Source organism: Phalaenopsis equestris, unplaced genomic scaffold, assembly GCF_001263595.1.
Source record: "Phalaenopsis equestris unplaced genomic scaffold, ASM126359v1 Scaffold000226, whole genome shotgun sequence".
In the NCBI taxonomy this organism is placed as follows: Eukaryota; Viridiplantae; Streptophyta; class Magnoliopsida; order Asparagales; family Orchidaceae; genus Phalaenopsis; species Phalaenopsis equestris.
In genome coordinates this window covers 1,732,384-1,753,627 of record NW_018164668.1, presented here as the reverse complement: position 1 = coordinate 1,753,627, position 21,244 = coordinate 1,732,384, and the positions used below count along the sequence as shown (strand labels likewise).

Below are 21,244 nucleotides of genomic sequence, written 5' to 3'. Positions count from 1 at the left end.
ATTTAAATAATGATATTTGAAAAATTTTCGTCGTATAGTTGTAAAAAAGTTGAAGCTTAGATGTCAGTTAGGGAAACAGATAAGACGAGGTGATATGCATGTAAATGCCCTACAAGAGTATGTTGAATGTATTTTTTTTAATAAGTTTTTTGGTCTAATTTTAGTAAACAAAAAAAAATCAAGATTTATTTGATTAGAAAAAGAAAATAAAAAATAAATAAAATGTTAGGGATATACATACATATCATGAGAAATTTATTAAATGACATATGTAATAGATTAAATGTATATTTAATTATTTAAAAATTAAAATCCTTCAAATACCCGAATTATAATATATTTAATACTAGTGCATCTAATGTTGATCGTTTGATAATGTATGAAATTTAAAAGAGTAGATAAAGAGAGATTACATTTAAGCCAATATATGATAACTATAAGTGGATGTCTACATTTGAATAGGGTGTCAAAATAGCTCGTTGTTGGTGAACAACTCGTGTTCAGCTAAATAAGTTGTTCATGATCCATTCACTCGCTATGCAAATTGAACACAAACAACTTTTTTACGCTTGATATATAGACGAGTCGAACACGAACAATGTTCGACTAAAGAAATGTTAGTTCGTGTTCTACTCTTTTTAACTTCAAATAATTATATATATATATATAGTTTTATTTTTTAATAATTTAATTGATTACGAGGCTACAATGATTATAAGCAATTAAAATTACTAATTAAAAATAGAATAAAAAAATATATTCTATTAAAAAGAATATTTTAATATAAATAATAACATATAAATCTCACCTTACTTCTAACATTCTACGATTGTGTGACTAAACTTGTCAAAATGACTTATTGTTCGTGAACAACTCACGATAAACAAACAAGTCAAACACATAAATTTTTTGAGCTCAATATATAAATAAGCAAAACACGAACAAATATATTTTTTAACGAGCCAAACAAATGCCTCGTTTACTCCCCTAACGACTTCATGACTAGGGTTTTCAAAACAGGTCTTTGTTTGCATACAACTCGTGTTCGGCTTGTTTAGTAAACGAGTCAAACATAAACAATTATTTTGTGCTCAAAATATAAACGAACCGAACACGAACAATGGTATTTTTTGACGAGCCGAACAAGAGCTGAGCCCAGGCCTGCTCGTGTCGTCTCGTTTACACACTTACAATTGAAGACTCGAGTTCGAAACACACTATAACAATTAATTTTTAATCTAATTGTCACTAAAACAAACAAGGAGAAAATTTTATATTCTCCTAATCAATACACATGATATTGCTAGCAATTTCTTCAAGAAATTATGTTAGCTTCAAGGTTTACATTAATGATTTCTTTGTTAGCTAATGACATCCAAAAGTCTTAACATTTATCATTTGAAATTAAAATACTTAGAAAACATAACAATTAATAATGTTGTTTACATTAATAAGAATACAATCTATCAAACAATTATGATTTAAATGCTTTTAAAATCAAATAAACAAGCTTTTACCTCAGCAGGGGATGAGCAGATATATGGCATATTCTGTAGCTTTAGCCTCTCCTTCTCCTTCATCTGATACATGGGGGCATTTACATGCATACACTCAATTCATAACTATTTATATATCTAACACCTAAACTTTACTCGCGGTGGCATGTATGTAAAAGTTGAAGTATAGGCGTTCCGTTATGTAAATACATAAAAATTGAGTGGTATGCATGTAAACCTTTTATATGCTTCTTTAATCCCAGGATGTCACCGATAGTGCGACGCGAAGATCATTTGAGGTGCCACGAATATACATACGATGTGTTTCAATGTCTCCAATTGAGGCGACGAGATGGCCGCCGCCTGAGTATTGGCCGTTGCTGACGTCGCCGGAGACGGAGAAGATGATCTCCCTAAGAATTGGTTCATGACCAAACAATAGATTGCCCATACTCAGAACTTTCCTCCATGACTGACTTGCAGTTGGAGGGGGAAAGAAACTCGCAATTACATCCCTCTCATGCGGCTTCACCACTTGTTTCATATTAAAATCCTGCAGGAGAAATGAAATATGAAGGACAAAAATGATGGGGATTGATTTCATATTAAAATGTATCAGCATTATGATTATGTCGTGGAAAATTAGAAGCAAATATTGGTTTGGTCCAACGCTGTGCTACCATTAATGGGTGTCTTAAAAAAAAGGGACCATTTACATACATAGCACACAATTCTTATTTTATTACATATCTCACACCTAAAACTTCATATTTACGCACATAGCACTCAAATCTTTAATAGCATGTAAGAAATGATACTGTTAGCACTTTTTAAATGGGAAATGCACCTTTTCATGCATAGGTTTTAAGCACAAAATTGCTATGTATGCAAATATGAAAGATTAGGTGTGGGATATGTAAATATATATGAATTGTGTGCTACCAATGCAAATTGCCAAATCTTTACATATCAAACACCTAAATTTTCATACTTATACACATAGCGCTCAAATTTTTAATATCATGTAAAACATACCACTATTACCACTTTTTAAATATGAATGACATCTTCAATGCATAGGTTTAAAGCACAAAATTGCAATGCATGTAAATGTGAAAGTCTAGGCGTGAGAAACGTTAAATCTTAAAATTATTGATCATCCTCTAGAAACCATTGGGCCTTTTCTTAGGGATAAACCCTAAAAAGATGTCGACCACAACTTTAGAAGTCATTGGAAGAAATTGTTGAGGGTTGAGAGTATTATAAATTGAAGAACACAATCAATACACTAGATTGATTGAGTAGCTTTTTGGTCGGATGAACGGCCGCCACATTCATGGTCAGCAAGGGAGAAACTCTAGCAAATCCTTATGTGCCAATTAGTCAACATTTTTTTTTGGAAATGTCCTTATTGTTCTAGCACGAACCATTTGGTAGATTGTGGTTTGATGGATGTCCATCGCCTCCATTGGATCGACTTGGAAGGTCGTACTTTTGAGCATGGTTTGTGGGCTTCGAAAATTTACGAACACTACCCAGGAGACTCTCTGCATTTATTTATTTATTTGTTTTGAGAGAGAGCTTAGAAGGGTCGAATTTTCAGAATGACTGTAGATAAGACACTATCCAGAGATTTTGCCCTCATTTAGCGGGGACTTCTTGATCCGGGGTTCGAGATACCAAGAATGACATTCTGTTGTACAACTACTTTTTGCTAGTGAAAAAATTAACCGAACCGGTAGGTTCCTTTTTGAATTGACAGCAGTGACGAAAGGGGGAAATAGCTCAGTTGGTCTGTCACGCCAGAAGTCACGGGTTCGAACCCCGTTAGTCAGGATCGATGTAATCCCCGATAATCACCTGAACCACTTTCTCGGGCCTGGATGCGAAAGAAGATTCGATCAACGTACCAAGTTTGCCCTCTTGTGAGGATGGTGATGAATTATGTTCTCAATGCAAAACCAAAGAAAGAGAAGGTAAGTAGAGCAATCCAACAACTATTCGGGGGTCAGCTTTGGGAACTGGACTTCCTCTTTACTATTGAAGCTCTCGATCCAATCTTAGCCCACTCGTTGGCCTATAGGTGATAGAGACTCTGACCAGTGCCAATCTAAGGTAGGAAGGTAATGAAACTAAGCCGACTAAATCTGTCCTGACTAATCAGAAAGTTAACTCTTCAATTTCATGACGAGAGGCTCGGGATCGAGTAGGTAGGGAAGCGTGAAAAGGGCAATATGGTGGCCGGTGGTTGGTCGTCCGGACATGCAGACATCCGAACAAAATATTTTTACCTGATAACTAAGAGGTATGCGAGCTTTTGAATTTAGGGATCAAGCCATATACATAGAGGAGAGGAGAGGCTCGGGATCGAGTAGGTAGGGAAGCGTGAAAAGGACAGAGCATTGAATTTGATCGAGCATAGAGGATCGAACACATGAGCTTCTATGGCGACGTAGTGGCCAGTGGTTGGTCGTCCGGACGTGCAGACATTCAAACGGAATATTTTTCCTTGGTAACCAGGAGGTATGCGAACTTTGAATTTAGGGATCAAACCATATACATAGAGGAGAGGAGAGGCTCGGGATCGAGTAGGTAGGGAGGCGCGACAAGGGCACAACATTGAATTTGATCGAGCATAGAGGATCGAGCACAATAGCTTCTATGGCGACGTGGTGGCCGGTGGTTGGTCGTGCAAACGTGTAGACATCCGAACGGAATATTTTTCACTAGTAAGCAGGAGGTATGAGAGCTTTTAAATTTAGGGATCAAACCATATACATAGAGGACAGGAGAGGCTTGGGATCAAGTAGGTTGGAAGGCGCAACAAGGGCACAACATTGAATTTGATCGAGCATAGAGGATCAAGCACATGAGCTTCTATGGCGACGTGGTGGCAGGTGGTTGGCCGTCCAAATGTATAGACATTCGAACGGAATATTTTTCCCTGATAAGCAGGAGGTATGAGAGCTTTTAAATTTAGGAATCAAACAATATACATAGAGGAGAGGAGAGGCTCGAGATCGAGTAGGTAGGGAGGTAGGGAGACACGACAAGAGCAGAGCATTGAATTTGATCGAGCATATAGAGGATCGAGCACAAGAGCTTCTATGGTAATGTGGAGACATTCGAACAGAATATTTTTTTCCTGGTAACTAGAAGGTATGCGAGCTTTTGAATTTAGGGATCAAACCATATACATAGACGATAAGAGAGGCTCGGGATCGAGTAAGTAGGGATGCGCTACAAGGGCAGAGCTTTGAATTTGATCGAGCATAGAGACTCGAGCCCAAGAGCTTCTAGCGCAGGAGGAGATGAACATTTCATTAAATCTGTGTCACTTGGATCTTGACACAGATTTATACAATAACATTTCTCTTTTGTCTATAGTGGGTCTTGGTGGTATGGGGAAGACGACTCTCTTGCAACATGTCTTTGAAGATGTGAAAGAGGAATTTGATCTTAAGATTTGGGTGTGTGTTTCCAACAACTTTAAAGAGGAAGAAGTCATTACTGATATGTTGAAATATCTTAATAAATGGAAGCCTCATTTAATGAAACTTCCTCCTCTATGTCCTTGTGACTTCTCGAAGGCACCTCGCATGCCAGTTTGGAGACGATTTTGTTGATGCACAGAACATAGAAGGGATGAATGCGGACGCTGAAATGGAATGCATCTCTCTTGGCGGCTTTTGTCATGTACTTGTTGCTGGCAATGCGCGTGGCCTCGAGGGCTTCGTTGTAGGCTTTTTCTTTCTCTCAAGAGACGACATGGATGCAAAAGGGAAACTCATCAGCGTCTTTCTTAATTCCGACATTGTTAATGTGGATTTTGGGGTCGGCAAGATTGCGGCACAGAGAGCCTCAATCTTGTGAACAAGGAGGCACGGCGTCGGCGAGGGCTTCCGGCAGAACAGTGCGGAAGGAGAAGAAAGATGAAAACTTTAGGTTTTCTCATATCACGATCCCGCCGTCGATGCCTTCCCAATTAGCGCTTCTTGCGATTGTATTGCACGATGACAAGCAAACAGTTGAGTTCGAACGATAGCTACACCCAGGATGCGAAGCTGAAGGAGAGAAATATAGAAGTTTTAAAATTCTATGTGTGCTGCGATCACTCCCTTGCTTCTCTGGTTAGCCCTAACCACTATTGTATCGTGAGTGGGCGAGTGGACAGAAAAAAGGACAGTGTTGCAATCGAGAAAATGAATCATGGCTTCGCTTTCATCGTAAAGGAAGGAGACTGGGATGTCATGTGCGCAAAAGATGGAATGAACAGAGAGCGGGAAGGCGGAGGATTACAAACTTCCCAATTAGCGCTAATCATTAATGGTGCAGTAATTAGACTAAAATCCTTGTTGTTCTTAGCAAGGAAACAAACTTCATACAAACTAAATGAAAGAGCATTTGTATAGTTGAAGAAATGATTGGAGCAAAACTCAACAAAAAAATTGCAAACCAGCGAAACATATCTTCACATGGATTTTCAAATTTTTGATTTTTTAAAGAGCATTGCTACACTTAATAAAGAAATTTACAAAAAAAAATTAAAGTTCGATCCATTTCGCTTAGTTATTCCCTCAAAGGAGGGAGAGAGTGCAGCACATTTGGACTGGTTAGCGGTTAGGCCACCTAAGAAAAGTGAACCCCAATTTAATTTTGGAAGATTTACATACATACCACACAATTCAAATGTATTTACATATCTAACAACTAAACTTCAATTTTTACATACATGCCACCTTACTATGCATGAAAAGGTGTATTTCACTTTTTAAAAGTTTAAATGGAGGTATTTTTTATGTGATATAAAAGATTTGGTTGTATAAATGTAAAAATTAAACTTTAGGTGTTAGATATGTAAATTCATAAGAATTGGTTGGTATGCTTGTAAACGGCCCTTCAATGTTTAATATAAGTTGAAAATTTCAATACCAATTATTCTTCTAGTAGACAGATTATTGCTTCTTTAAAAGCTTATACGAATAATTAAACTTACTGTACAAACCATCAGCACATACCTTGTCATAGCATAAACTTGCTAAACCAGTACCCATTTTTGGCTGATAGAAGTCAAAATAATCTTGAAAAATTGCTTCAGAAAGACGCGGAGCATCCGAAAGTTTACGATACATTGAAGCAGCTAGAATAACCAACTTCTCGATGTGCTCGAAAACAACACAAAGTTGTTTCAAATCACCGATGAGCTCAACCCTATCAGGCACATGAATCACTATAGTAAAGCAAAAGTCCTATTAGATCAAAATGTGATTATGAAACATACAGGATAATGTCTATCAAATGGGAAAAGGATATTTTTCACTATCATGTATATAGTTATGGTATATGATCAAAGACTCGCGATAAGAGAGATACAATCATCATGAATAGAAGAAAACCATGAAAAAAAATTAATTTCTTTTTAGTGGTTCTATCAACTAACAAAGTACTAGTATAATTCAGAAATTCGTAGGGCCATTCCCTTAACTTCAACTTCAACTCTAGATCTCCATATTGTTGATTTTTTCTAGCTTCTCCGAGTGATTCGATTCGCACCAAAGAAAGTATAACAAATAGAAGAAAACCATCTATGAGTGATCCTGCCCAATCAACATCAGTATATACTTCTAAATTGTGTCTTCCAGTTCTCTTGAATAACTTTTTTTTCTCGGTGTAGATGCGTTCAAGTATAGAAAAATTTTGTACTATCGGATGTTGGATTCAAGTTCAGGTTTCTTTTCCTAGTGCAATAAAAAAGGCTGATATCATCATATGTTTGAATTTTTGTAGAAAGGATAAGATAATGATGGGTTTGAATTTCAATGTCAGAACATATCTTAGCTACATAGTGATTAATTCTGTGTGAATATGAATGTTCGAGCACGCTTTGGTTCATTGTTGGATGCTTCTTTCTTTCCTTCCAAATACATGCATATCAATGGTGATGATTTAGGTCCTTTGGATGGTCGAGATATCGAGTTTGATAAAATCAAAGTTGTATTCATTCCAATGTTTCCACTGAAAACAATCTCGACTACAAAATCCTTGATTTTCAACATATGTGATCTCATAATTTGGTCCGAAAAATGAATCATTTGGGGCTGAAATGGTTATATTTTAAAAATTCAGTTGATCATGTTGAGAGATGTAAGTTGTGGAAATTGATACAAGAGATCCGAAATAAAACTTTAAACAGAAGCGCACAAGCAAGAAAACACAAAAAATACAAAATTTAATATAAAAAAGCTCGAGAATGGGAAAAAAAAACATGAAACCACACCACCCCAAGAAATCCACTAGGAAGCAAAATAAGAAGAATTATACAAATTACACCATACTCAAGCCTCTTCATACCTAGAACACAAAAACCAGAAAAGTCACAAATGACTCTCTCCAAGCCTCGTTTTATCGATCTTCATGCTCAACTGCAAGAAAAACTATCAAAACTTGCACAAAACTGCCCTTGATTGGGTCGTAGCGCTGAAACGTCATGATATAGTGTTGTGGCGCTGCGATGGTGGCATTGCGACACTCTAGTATGACGCTATGATGCCATACTTTTAGGTTTCAACACAAAGTTTCCTCTCAGGGCAGCGCTATGGCGCTGCAAAGCAATGTCGCAGTGCTACTCAATAATGCTACAATAGCACTGTCACAGTGACACTGTACCATTTCAAAGGCAGCACCCAAATCCATACAAGGGGTCGCTGCCCCACTATACACCCCTGAAAAACTCACTGTCGAGCCTGATTGGTGAAATTGAGGGCTCTAAGTTGACAATTGATTGAGACAATCATGCTCCACATAATAACACATCAGTACCCTAGAATGATGGATTTTATCACTCAGATAAACTTCAGTATTTTGATAGTCTTGATGGAAATAGGCAATAGTTTCAAAAGCTGTTAATGGAAGCAATGAGTGTTGTACATTTGAGAAAAAAAAAATAATGAGAAATTCGTCTCAAGTGTTTTACTTTATAAAACAGGGAAGATGACTTGTAAAGATGTAATTATTAAGCCCAGGGCACTATAATTTTTTTCTTTTTACAAACGAATTTTGTAATGCGGTTTTGGCACCATGGAATTTATGAATTTTATTTTCATGGAGAAAAGAGGATTATGCTTGATTTGAATATTCCTTCTTATTATAAAACTTAATATGCTTATTGTTATTATTTTATGAAGCATAGGGAGAATTATACTCACATTAGATTTATGCTTCATGAAGAAAAAAAAAATTGATTATGCATGAATAATCATTTATAAAATAACATATTATCTAGCCCCTTTAATAATTATATATAAAAATGACATTATCCAAGTATTGGGGTTTCTTAGCTTAGCGGTTAGAGATTATGTGGCATTTGACCATGAAGCTACCAACACTAGAACTCTTTACTTTTCTTTTAAGAAATAATATAGGAAATATAAATTAAGGTAAAAGATGAAAGACCTATCTAAATATGTAGTCAAATTTGCACCCCATTAGTATCCAAATTTTCAGTGAAATGAATCTAAGATATGTGATAATTATTATTTGTGTCCCGAGATTAGATTTCTTGTTCTTTAGCATGTCCAGTCATCTTCTCCATGATTTAATCTTGAAATAGGCAATAAGTAGGACAAATACAATAATATTATTTATGTCAAATGTAAGTTTTTGAATAGATAATAAGTTCATTGACAAATTTGATGGTTGTAGAATAGATAATAATGGGAGGGTATGTGTGAGTTCTATGAAATTTCATCCCTGTAATAGCAGCAATGGTTCCATTAGCTACGCTTATTTTATTGCTTTTGTAAGGTGTATAGAAAGAAAATTTTGCAGAAGGTTTGGTCTTATGAATAATTGCTCCTGAGTTTATTATCCACATTTTCTTTAAAATAATTTCAAAAGCATAAGATGTATGATTAGAATACTCACTGATTGAACCAAATAGCATATACCAATAAGTTTTTCAAATGCTCCCACGAAGTTGTACAGTTTTTCCATTTCTTCTTACTTTATTCTTATGTGACTATGTCCATGGAAGTCTTTTATTCCAATGATTAAGTGTTCGATCATGTTTGGAGTGATTTTGGAATCAAGGTTTTTCTTTCCTTGTATGGAGGCTTCCCTTGGAGTTTCCAATATATGGCTTCTGCATTTCCTTTCACAACAAGTGCAAAATATAACTTCTCAGTTATTGGACGTTGGTGATCCCTGTTTAGACTGGCATCACATGGTTTTGTTTGCATTCAATGTTGGTACAAGTAGAGCAACATTCTCACTAATGTAGGGTTTCTAACAATTATAAATCGCTTCTACGCTTCTGATAGTAAAGACGGCTTCATTTAGATAAGAAATGGAGTGCTTTCCAATATATTGAATGAAACCATGGTCAAATTCACTAGTTAGTCCAGCAAGAAATTCACGACTCCTTTCTCTTGCTACAAAAGTTAGTAGCATCGTATCACATCTCATTTTGTTACACTGATAGTAATTGATTTCTAGCCACATTTTATTCATTTTCGTGTGGTGTTGAGGAATTCCGAGTTTCATATTTAAATTTTATTCTCTTTTTATTATATTGTATTTCTTTCCTTGTTCGGTTATTTTATCTTTGATAAGTTATAACTGTTGTAATTAAGTTTGCCCAAGCTTTTCCTTATTTTATGAGGAGTTGTAATTTGATGATTGAGGAATAAGAAAATATCTCCATCTTTCTTCATGGTATCAAACCCTAGCTCTCATTCCTTCGTCAGAGCTTGTCCCTACAGACGCCGGACCCCAACAAATCCTCTCCTTGCAGTCAGACTCCTTGCAGGCTTCGGTTATATCAACACCTTCATGATTTGAATCATCGTGTTGCTCACACATGAAGAGACACATGACGAAACTAGTACGACACAATCTGGTCTTTACACCCTGCACGCGATTCGAACCCTTGCTTCCTAGCAACCATTTATCATGATTGTATTGCATTGTTTAATCATGAAAGGCACACACAAAGGAGACATGTACATTGTGATCCCGTCAGCTTCCAACTAGCTCGAATCTCCCATAATTTCTCAAAAATCAAACATATTAGTGTCCTCTCTTTGGTGTCTTCAACTAGAGGAGCCGCAAAACCTTCTCAGCCTTCCAGTCGTTCATAGTTCAAGTAAGAAACACAATCAACCAGAAAATTCTTTCTAACCCAAAACATGCATAAGGCTTATGACAAAGTACGATATAAAGATAGAAAAAAAAAATACGACATGAAGATATCTAGCTCTTCTATAGGTTAGTTCTGAATCAAAAACTAAGAATCTGTCCAAACAACCTCAAAACTCTCTTACTTTATCACAAATCATAAACTTAAAGGCTGTAACTCTAATTAATACTCACAATCGGTGTTTATGTACATTTGCGGAAAAAAAAAAAAGAGAAACATCTCATATCAGAGGGCACAGTTCCTGAGCTCATTGATTTTAGTTCATGGTAGATTCATGATCATACGGTCATATATTGGTTAATTAATTCTATGACCACAAATATTGAAGATTTTTTTTTTTTGTTTTATAAGACAGCATAGGGCATTTAGAAGGTTTTATAAGACAGCATAGGGCAAGACAGCATAGGGCATTTAGAAGTAGCTAGTGAAACATATTCCGGTACTAAAAATACTAAATTATTTTAGATCAAAATAAAACTGGATGAGCTTCGACAAGAAGAGTTAAGTGTTACTCAATACTTCAACACAGTTACAAAGTAGAAGTTATAGTTAGATAAGTTTTATGCTTATGTATAGAAGTTTTCTTAAGAAGCTATGTTGTATAAAACAATAATGGAGAAGAAAAGGATGATCAGGTTCTTATTGAATCTAAATAAAAACAAAGAAGAGGTCAGGGGAAGAATCATGAGAATGAAGCCTCTCCATAGAAGAAAGTAGGAAGAAGCTCACGATGACAGGAAGTGTGGATTCATCTAGCACTCAAAGCTCCGCCTTATACACAAGTAACTCCTCCCATGAGTCAAAGCCAAAGAAGAATCACCAATTTTGTGAATATTGCAAGAAATTACATGGGAATACTACATACTGAAAACCTAGGAAGGGGAAGAAAAACCAAGACAACAAAGCTCGTGCTACTACCTCCTCAGAAGGGTCGACCAATCCTAGTCCTTCACCAAGGAACAACTAGAGGTGTTGAAAAAACCTTTTCCGAGCACAACTAAGTGGTTTGTCAGCTTGATAATACACCAATACATTTTGTCCACCTTATCTCACCTGCAACGGAAAGTTTCAATCTTGGATAATAGATTCAGGTGCTTTTAATCACATGAATAGAGACATTCATGCTCTCACCAACTACAAGGAGTTCATCGGCTCCAATTTCTTCAACTTGCTAGTGGATCTCACTCCAGGATTGTTGAGAAATGAAAAAAGAAAATCTCCAAATTTATTTAGCTCTCTTCTGTGTTATATGCTCCCCAATTAAATTGTAACTTACTTTCAAATAACAAACTTACTTATGCCTTGAATTGTGTTAGTAAATTTGACACTGGAGCATTTTCCAGGTCGCGACACTATAGAGGCTACAGTACCGCAGCCCAAATTTCCTCCAATTTCCTTTTTCGTTTCTCTCTCTTCCTTCCTTTTCTATAATTCTCTTATTTTATTTTCTACCTATTTTATGCCTGCCTTTTCTATTTCTTTACTTTTTCATGAAATCCCCTATTAGAAATTCTTGTCTATTATATTGCTTCCTTTTTTTATTCTATTTCCTAATTGAAAGCATTGTTTAATAAAAGTCATAGTCCCTCTTATATAGGGGTTGTTTTCGCATAGGAAAGGAGATTTGGATGAGTGTAGATTTCTGAGTGTTGTCTTTGAGACATTCCTCCCCTCTGGAAGTTGTATCCGACGACAAGAAGGTGCTCTGGTTGTAACTCGTTCGAGGGGCTATTTTGGCTTAGGGAAGGATATTTGGATGAGTGCAGATTTCTGAGTGTTGCATTTGAGGCATTCTTCCCCTCCAGGGACTATATCCGACAGCTAGAAGGTGTTCTGACTGTAACTCGTTCGAGGTGGTGACTGTCTCCAAGGGGTTCAGGTGGTGCTCCGGTTGTAGCTCAACCCTGAAGAGACATTTTATCTTTCCGTAACCCTTAATTGGAGTGTGTTGTGTTTTTATGTTCATGTTGTTTTGTTGTTGTTTATTTCTTGTTTTGATGAGTCACATTGTAATATTTGAAATTCAACAATAATATTATTATTTCTGTTGTGGTTTGAGTTTGCTTTGCTATCAAAATTTCATTCTAACACTTGTGAATTTCAAGTGGTGGAATCAGCGAAAGGTGATATGTAGTGCTAAATTGCATCAAGATTCATACCTGCTTAAGAAAAATTATTCTCTTAACACACAAGTTTCTCCTTCACCATCCTCATCACTTAGTCTCGACTTCTTTGTGCTCGAGTCTGTTGAAAGTCAAGGTTTACTATAGCTTCGTCGTTTGGGTCATTTCAATTTAATTATGTTGTAAAGTTATAACATTGTATTTTTATTAATAAAAAGTAAGGGTTTTATCAGTGTGAAACATGCTAATTGGCTAAGCATACTTTTGATGTGTATCTTCTTTCTCAGTACAAACCCTCACATCATTTCTTTATCATTTACAGTGATATTTGAGGCCCATCAAAATTGAAAACAATAAATGGAGCCAAATTGTTTGTCTTCTTTATTGATGATCGAGCTAGAACCAGTTCAATATTCCTCATGAAGAAAAAATTTGAAACACAAATCTTTCATTCCTTCCATAACATTTTTTCTACTCAATTTTAATGCAAAATTTAGATTCTCAAAATCAATAATGCAAAGCAATAACTCAACTTTATCCTTGGACCCGAGATTGCAAAAAAGGGTCTTATCCATGTGAGTTCCTATATTGAAACTCCACATCAAAATTAAATAACTATAAGGAAGAATAGACATCTCCTCGAATTAAGTAGGTCTATAATACTTTCTCACAATGTCCCAAAAAGTTTTTGGGGAGATGTCGTGCTCAGAGTAGCCTATCACATTAATAGAATGCCAAACAAGGTCCTTAGATTCCAAGCCTCTCGATATTGTGATGGAAAAATACCCCGATCTCAGAGTTTTCTCATCCAATCTACCTCTAAAAATATTTGATTGTTTCTTCTATTCACATTCTACAACCAAACCACACATAGCTTGACCCAAAATTCATCAAATGCATTTTCCTTTGGTATGCTTCATACTATCTTAAATTTAATATTGAGGAGAGTACAGGTGAATATAGAACTTAGGAAATTATTTTGGAAATCCAAACCGATCCAGAGATCACAACATATTCTTCTTCTTTCTAACCATCCCATCTCTTAGGTTCCACCAGTTAAGAACATCCAACCTGAGATTGGGAAAATTAAGGAGGTCTTTACTGTTGAATTTGAAATTAAGGATTCTTTCTGGACATGGAAGTGGCCAGGTTTAAGATGAGTATTGTAATATCACAGAGACACTAAATCCTAGACCTACTAAAAGAAACAAGAATGCTAGGCTGCAAAACTGTTGAGACTCCTATGAATTTCAACGAAATGTTACATTCAATAGGTGAAAAGACACTAGCGAAAAAAAATTGATACTAGAGATTGACGGGTAAGTTTATTTACCTGTCACACACTATACCAGATATTGCTTACGCTTTTAATATTGTGAGAAAACATATGAATAGACTGAATGAAGAAAATTTAGAGATGATTTATAAAATATTTAGATTTCTAAAGAAGACCCTTGGCAGAGGGTTACTGTTCAAGAAATCAGACAAAGGATGTAGAGGTGTACATTGATAGAGTTTGATAAGAAAAAACTGATTGATAAATAATTTTTGATACCAAAGACATTTTCCTTAAAGAATTCAAGAATTTTTCTCTTGAAAGTTGGTGGTTGTACGTAGTGAAGCAAAGGCAAAGGTCATGGGGGCAAGGAGGCAGAAGAATGGTAAGTCGAGAGGAATTTTTTGGTTTGCTGGAATAAAAAACAACAGAAAAATACTCGAGGGTTCTTTTTCCTTAGATCTCTAATTTAGAGAAAAGAGGAGAAATAATTTGAAATTTTTTATGTATTTCATAGGGATCTTGCCCGTTTATTTATATAATAGATGCTAGGTTACTCTCGATAACTTCTACATTTGAAAACTACTAATTATGTTAAAAAGAAAATATTTTACATTCCGCATATTTGTTTCCATCAAACTTAAAACTGCGAACAAAAATATAAGAACATATCTATCAGTTTCTGCTTGAGCATAAAATATACAAAAATACCTTGCAATGACTTCAATGTGGATGATAGAGTACTGTAGAGTTGGTCAATTTTTGCTTTTAGTAGTCTTAAGTCACCAAATTTGGTCTGACTCAATGTGTCAGCTGATGCTCCGAATGCGGTACAGACCATTTGTTCAAGCAGTTGATGTGGCTTCAAGGTTTCGAGGTAATGAAGTATCTGCACATGGAAACAAAATCAAAATAAGTTGCAGAAATACTAAGATGTAGAGATATTGATTTACACAAAAGAACCATTTAACATTACTAATTGGAATGAAATGAATGATATGAAACTTTTTTCATTTTATTTAGATAGGTTAGTATTTCATCCAACATAATTTTCAGGTCTATTTCGCTTGGTTAAATCATCAGTGTACTTTGCTGCTGTCCTATCCTATACAAAAAATATACACTACACAATCTTATGCATTCACATATCTAACATCCAAAGTTTGATAGTTGCATTTATAACATGTTGATGTCATAAACTTATTCATAAAAAGGTGTATTTCACTTTGAAAAAGATAGTGATTGTGGTATTTTTGATGTGATGTTAAAGCATTGAGCGGTAGGCATGTACACATGAATGCTTAGTTGTTAAATATGTAAATACATAAGAATTGTATGATATATACGTAAATGGCCCAAAATGCAATTAAATTTGTTTATTTTGATTCCTATTGTGTTTTCATCCTATGAAACTATCTTTGGACGAATTTCAGGCCACATTACAGCTTTTTAATAAATTCAAATCATTTAGCAAACAAGTTAGCCTAAATTTACTTTTTCTTGAATCATTTCAAATTCTTTCCTTGCTCAAATCTCCTTTCAAACTTCTTCGTTTTGGCCAAATCTTTAAACTCTAACTTTGGCCAAAAATCCTAAGTTCACCTCAAGCAAAACATCTTTGGTTAAAGGTTTGAAGCTTTTTTTGTGTGCAAAAACTCTAATTTTGTTTTGTTCTTGTTTTTGGCTATATTTTGATAGGGAGAAGATTGCTTGGAGAAATTTCTTTAAACGCTGGTTCCTCAATCTCATATCAAATATTTATTTTTCAATTATTTCCTCATTCTTACCTTGATGGTTGGAGTGTTTGCAACATAATATAGTAAGCGATTTAAAAGTTTGCTCTTGATAACTTCTCAAGTGAATTTCAAATCTTAATTGAGAATATTACATGATTGTTTAATCAACTTTAAAAGTGCAAGCTCCTGAAATCATTTGTGTTGGAAAGATTATATTTATGTTTCAATTGCTGTGTCTTTGTTTCATTATGCACTTCATATAAGTACTCTCACAAACTTTATATCAACTTGAGCTTCTATTGTATTTGTCTTTTTAATTAATTTTAACTTGGGTTGAGTGAAAATGTTTTTAAAATTAAGAGTGAGCGAGATTAGTTGATTGTAATATATATATTTTTTTATTTTACTATCTCATTGTATTTAGGGAAAGCTTGCCCGGTGTAAGAAAGCTTGGTGTTTGAGGTTATGCTTGCCCAGTATAGAAGAGTACTGTGTTTGGGATTGTATTTGCCCGGTGTATGAGGGTACGGGAGAATGGTTGTAATTTTCATCTGATTAGTGGAATTCCTAGTCAAGGGTGACTAGGTGTGAATGAAGACTAGTTTTGGGTTTGGCCGAACTACGTAAAATATTGTCTCCTGTTTTTTATTTTTGCATTATTTTATCTGCTTGGTTACTTTTATTTGCTTTAATTAAAAGTATTTATGACTTTATAATTTAAGTTTTCTATAATATTAAAAATCAAGAATTTTGAATTCAAAAAAGAGAGATCTTTACCCAATTCACCCACATCCTGGGTGTCATAGCATATATCAATTGGTATCAAAGATTTTAATGATTTTTTACTCGAGCAGCTTGAATTTTCTTGACAGAAAAGGGGGGTTGTGAGCAATTTTCTTGAATTTTCTTGACAGAAAAAGATTTTAATCACCAACTACAAAGGCACTCACAAGGAAAGTAATAAAAACAAAATAAAGAGAAATAAGAAATAAAGTAAAAACAGAATACAGAGAAATAAGAAATGAATAATACATAAATTAATACAAAACCCTGCATTTAATACAAACCTCAGCATAATTTTAATACTCCCCCTAAAGTTAAAGCATAGATGTCAGTTATGTTCAACTTGGATTTGAAGTCATCAAACAGTTGCCGATAAAGATTCTTAGTATATCTACTAGTTGGCTACTGGAGGACACAAAAAGAATGCAAATTTTCCCGGGAGGTTTTCCTTAATGAAGTGTTTGTCAATCTTCACGTGTTTGGTACAATCATGCTGGACCGGGTTGTGAGCAATGCTGATGACAACCTTATTGTCACATAACAATTGTAGAGGGACTGAGGTCTGCATATGTAATTCGTGGAGCATGATGAGTAACCAGAGAGCTTCAGAAATTCCAAGAACATGGACCGGAATTCAGCTTTAAAACTGTTTCGGGCAACTACCGACTACCCTTTACTTTTTCATGTGACGAGATTTTCCTACACAAATGAGCAGAACCCGATGGTAGATCGTCGGTTATTGACCAAACCGACCCAATCAGCGTCTGTGTAAACAATAGTAAAACGAGAGTTGTGTAGGGAGAAAAGCGAACCTGAGCCCGATGTGCCTTTTAAATAAAGAAAAATCTGGTAGATAACTTGGAGATGGAGCTCATAAGGGTCATGTATGAATACACTTAATATACCAACTCTGTGGCATATGTTGGAGCGTGTATGAGTGAGGTAGATGAGTTTTCCCACAAGACGTTAGTAGTAATTCTTGTTCATAGGAACATTATCGGAAACATCAATTAATTTTTCATTGGGACTCATCGAGACAACCACCGATTTGCACAGAAGAAGATTGTTCTCTTTTAACAGTTCAAGTACACATTTGCGCTGAGATAAGCAAATCCCCCGAGATGACCAAGCAACTTCCATGCCCAAGAAGCACCAAAGAAATCCCAAGTCATTCATTTCAAAGAATGTAACTAAAAGGTCTTTCAAAGATTCCAATGCTGGTGATCATTAACAGTGAACATAACATCGTCATATAAATGATAAGGATAACAATTTGGCCATTGAATTAATGTCGGAAGAAGATAGTGTGATCCGATTGAGCCCAAGTAAAACCATAGCCCACTACCACCTTTGTGAATTTGTCAAACCAGGCTCGTGAGGATTGCTTTAGTCCATAGAGAAACATTGCAGCTGTCACACTTGCCCTTGGGAGGCAGTAGATTCAAAGCCTCAGGAAATGGACATGTACACCTCCTCTATGAGATCACTGTTCAGGAATGCATTCCTCACATCAAGCTGGAATAAAGGTCAATCTAGATTCACCGCAAGAGACAACATGACCCGAATGGTGCTTAACTTAGCCATCGAAGCAAATATCTCCTCATAATCAACTCCGTAGGTCTATGAGTACCCTTTGGCAACCAACCGTGCTTTGTTGCATTCAAAGAACTCATCAAAGTTGAACTTAAATTCAACTTCATAGAGCTTTGTTGCATTCAAAAATCCATTAACATCCTACTGCTTTCTTTCCCCAAAGAATATCTATGTTGTCCCACGTATGGTTCCGTCGAAGGGCATTCATCTCCTCCATCACTGCAGCCTTCCAGCAGAATCTGCTAACGCCGCCTCAATGGTAGCTGAGATTTAATGATCTATCAGGGTAGTAGCAAATGCCCTATAGGTCGGAGATAAACTGCGAAAGAGACATATTTTGCCATGGAAGAGAGGGAGCATTTTAATTGCATACCTCGCTTAGTGGTGCAGGTTTTTGGAATGCGTTGTATCTTTCAATACTACAACGCACACGACCACACAATTAGTAAATATGCAGATCAATCACAATAAAAATCACTTAAGTAAAAATAGTTTTATATTTTAAAATCTTTAAGCTGCCAAACCTAATAATTACGCAAGTATATGTATCGCTCAAGTAATAAAGAACTCTAATGAAGTTCTCAGTATCGATCCCACAGAAAGTTGGAAATTCTTATGGTTATAACGTAAAATACAATATTCAAATTATAAAAACCTAAGTAAGAAAAACAGGTTGAAAGTAAGTCTAATGTATGCTAATGGAAATGTAGTTAAAAGAACTAAGATAACTAAGCTATTTTCTAAACTTAAAAATTAAATTTACTAAGATTAAACAAAATTTTGTAATAAAGAGCTCAAATTAAAGAAAGCATCATTCCCCTTTACAATAAGTTTATGGTTAGTGAAGTAATCAAAATCATTTAAAATTATATATAAAATTGCATTGTGTCAAATATGAGCAATCATATTATTTTGCATCTGTGAAGTGCATAAAAAAAAAATTGGTCAATCTAGAGTTTGATTCCTAAATCCTTGGTTAGACTTAAGAGGACACTGACTCCTACTCAAGAGCTCTCACTTCTCTTTCCTCTGAGGGCTAACAATCTCGCTTTAGTTTACAAGCAACAAGACAAAATTGAGGATTTTAGTTTGTCATCCTAAAATCTCCAATTCTACGTCCATCAAAATATATTTCTCTATTAATTTGTACTCAACCCCATGGACTACATTCTCATCCATGAAATTGAATGTGACTCTTACCTTGTTGTAGAAAGCATAGCCCTTTCGAACTTTATGTTTTTCAACAAATTTTAACATTTCAATTAACCAGATCGAAAAATAAATGAAAATTAAAGTTCAAATCATTACAATTTATTGACATTTAAAACCTTTCACAACAATATTAATTATTCACAAAACCATATCTCATTGTAGGGAGAATGATAAAGAAAACTACTCAGAATTCATAAGAATGATACGATAAAACATGAATTATATATAAAAACAAGTTTACAAAACAAATAAAGGAAAGAACATGACTTATCTTACACTCCTCAAACAAATCTCTTAAAGTTCCCTTTAAGTACTTTCCCTCTTTACAATCACACTTAATTCTTTCTTAGAAATGTAATGAAGAAGAAATCTCTCATATTCTCTTTCCTCTTACAACTCTACAAGAAAATCCTCTCCAAAATCTAACTCTACCCCAAAGACACTACACGCCACCCTCTCACAAAACTTCCCCAGACCTCTTAAGAGTGGCGCCCGCCCCTCTTCAAAAATTCTCTATTTTTTCCCAAGAGACACACCTCTTCACACCAAGAGATAAATCTCTTCTACCAAAAAACATCTCTTCATTCAGAAGCCATTCCAAAGTGTCTAGATGTATTAAATCACTTCATAGGACGTTTGAATTACTTGGAGCCTTCTAAAACATCTAAAAAATAGTTAATAACCGCCAACAATTCGTCTAAATCAGTCGTTGGCGCCTGCTTACTGGAGTTTCACGCTCCTCTATGGATTCTTGCGCTTCTAGTGCCTCTGGCGCCAATATGCTGAAAATTGCATTTTTACTCTAAATTTCTTCATTTTGTTTTTTTTGCTCCAAATGCCTAAAATCAATATACTTGCAACAAAACATGAAAATGTACTTTAAAGTGTAATATCACCAAATTTAAGCATAAAATGTATACATATTAATTGCACATTTTTTTGATGTATCACTTGGAGAACTCACCTCCTCATTTGCAGTAGTTGTGATAGGGATGTTGCATAGGGTAGATTCAAGGTCCTGCAAGGAGGTAGCATGCTCCAAAATAGGTGCATCGAGACAAGTGCACTAAGTGTAGACACAAAGAGTGGGAGGAGATGGTGGAACTACAGGAACCGAGTTTTCTTTGGTGGCAAGAATAATGGGGGGAACGTCCATATGTAGGATAAGGAACTGTGTACAAAAACACTAACTCCCCCTCACTTAAGGCCAAATTAGAAAAATAGGGAATACTTTCAAAAAAGGAGACATGAGTGAAAATCCGATTGGCAGAAAAGTATGATATCAAGATGGATAAAGAGGTTTGGAAGTTGTAAATTTTATAAGAGATTTTATTTATGAGATAGATAGCAGTCAGTATAACATCACTCCAAAAATGTTGTGGGTCATTAGACTGAACATAATGAAGCAAGCAACATCAAGGAGATGTCGATTTCTCTTCTCGGCTAACACATTTTGTTGAGGAGCATCCATGCACGAGCTATGGTAGAGAATGTCCTTACTTATCAAGAATACACTTAAAATAAAATTAAGAAATTCACAACCATTGTTGGTTCGCAGGACTTAAATTTGGGTTTTGAATTGGGTCAAAATGAAGATGTAGAAGTTTTGGAAGTTGACAACAACTTTCGAATTGTCTTTTAAAATATATACTTGTGTCATTAGAGTGTAATCATCAATCAAGATAAGAAATCACTGTTAATTAGGGTAGCTGAAAGTATGAGAGGGTCCTCATGCGTTACTGTGAATGAGTGAAACAAGAGTGAAAGATGTGTAAGTATGAGGTGAGTAATGAACTTGATGATATTTAGCTAACTGACATGTTTCACAA

The 21,244-nt window shown here is 35.3% G+C and overlaps 1 protein-coding gene across 3 annotated transcripts in view; it reads right to left on the bottom strand.

Moving 5' to 3' along the window:
- Positions 1–1,663: 1,663 nt before the first annotated feature.
- Positions 1,664–21,244, bottom strand: part of LOC110023637 (rab3 GTPase-activating protein catalytic subunit) — a 70,283-nt gene continuing 50,702 nt past the window's right edge. For all 3 annotated transcript variants that reach the window (XM_020723133.1, XM_020723132.1, XM_020723134.1), the window contains exons 20-22: positions 14,803–14,980; positions 6,515–6,726; positions 1,664–2,049 (exon numbers count right to left, since the gene is read on the bottom strand). In XM_020723133.1, the coding sequence (XP_020578792.1) occupies positions 1,750–2,049; positions 6,515–6,726; positions 14,803–14,980 (690 nt within the window). In that variant the 3' untranslated portion in view covers positions 1,664–1,749. The remainder of the gene's footprint in view (positions 2,050–6,514; positions 6,727–14,802; positions 14,981–21,244) is intronic.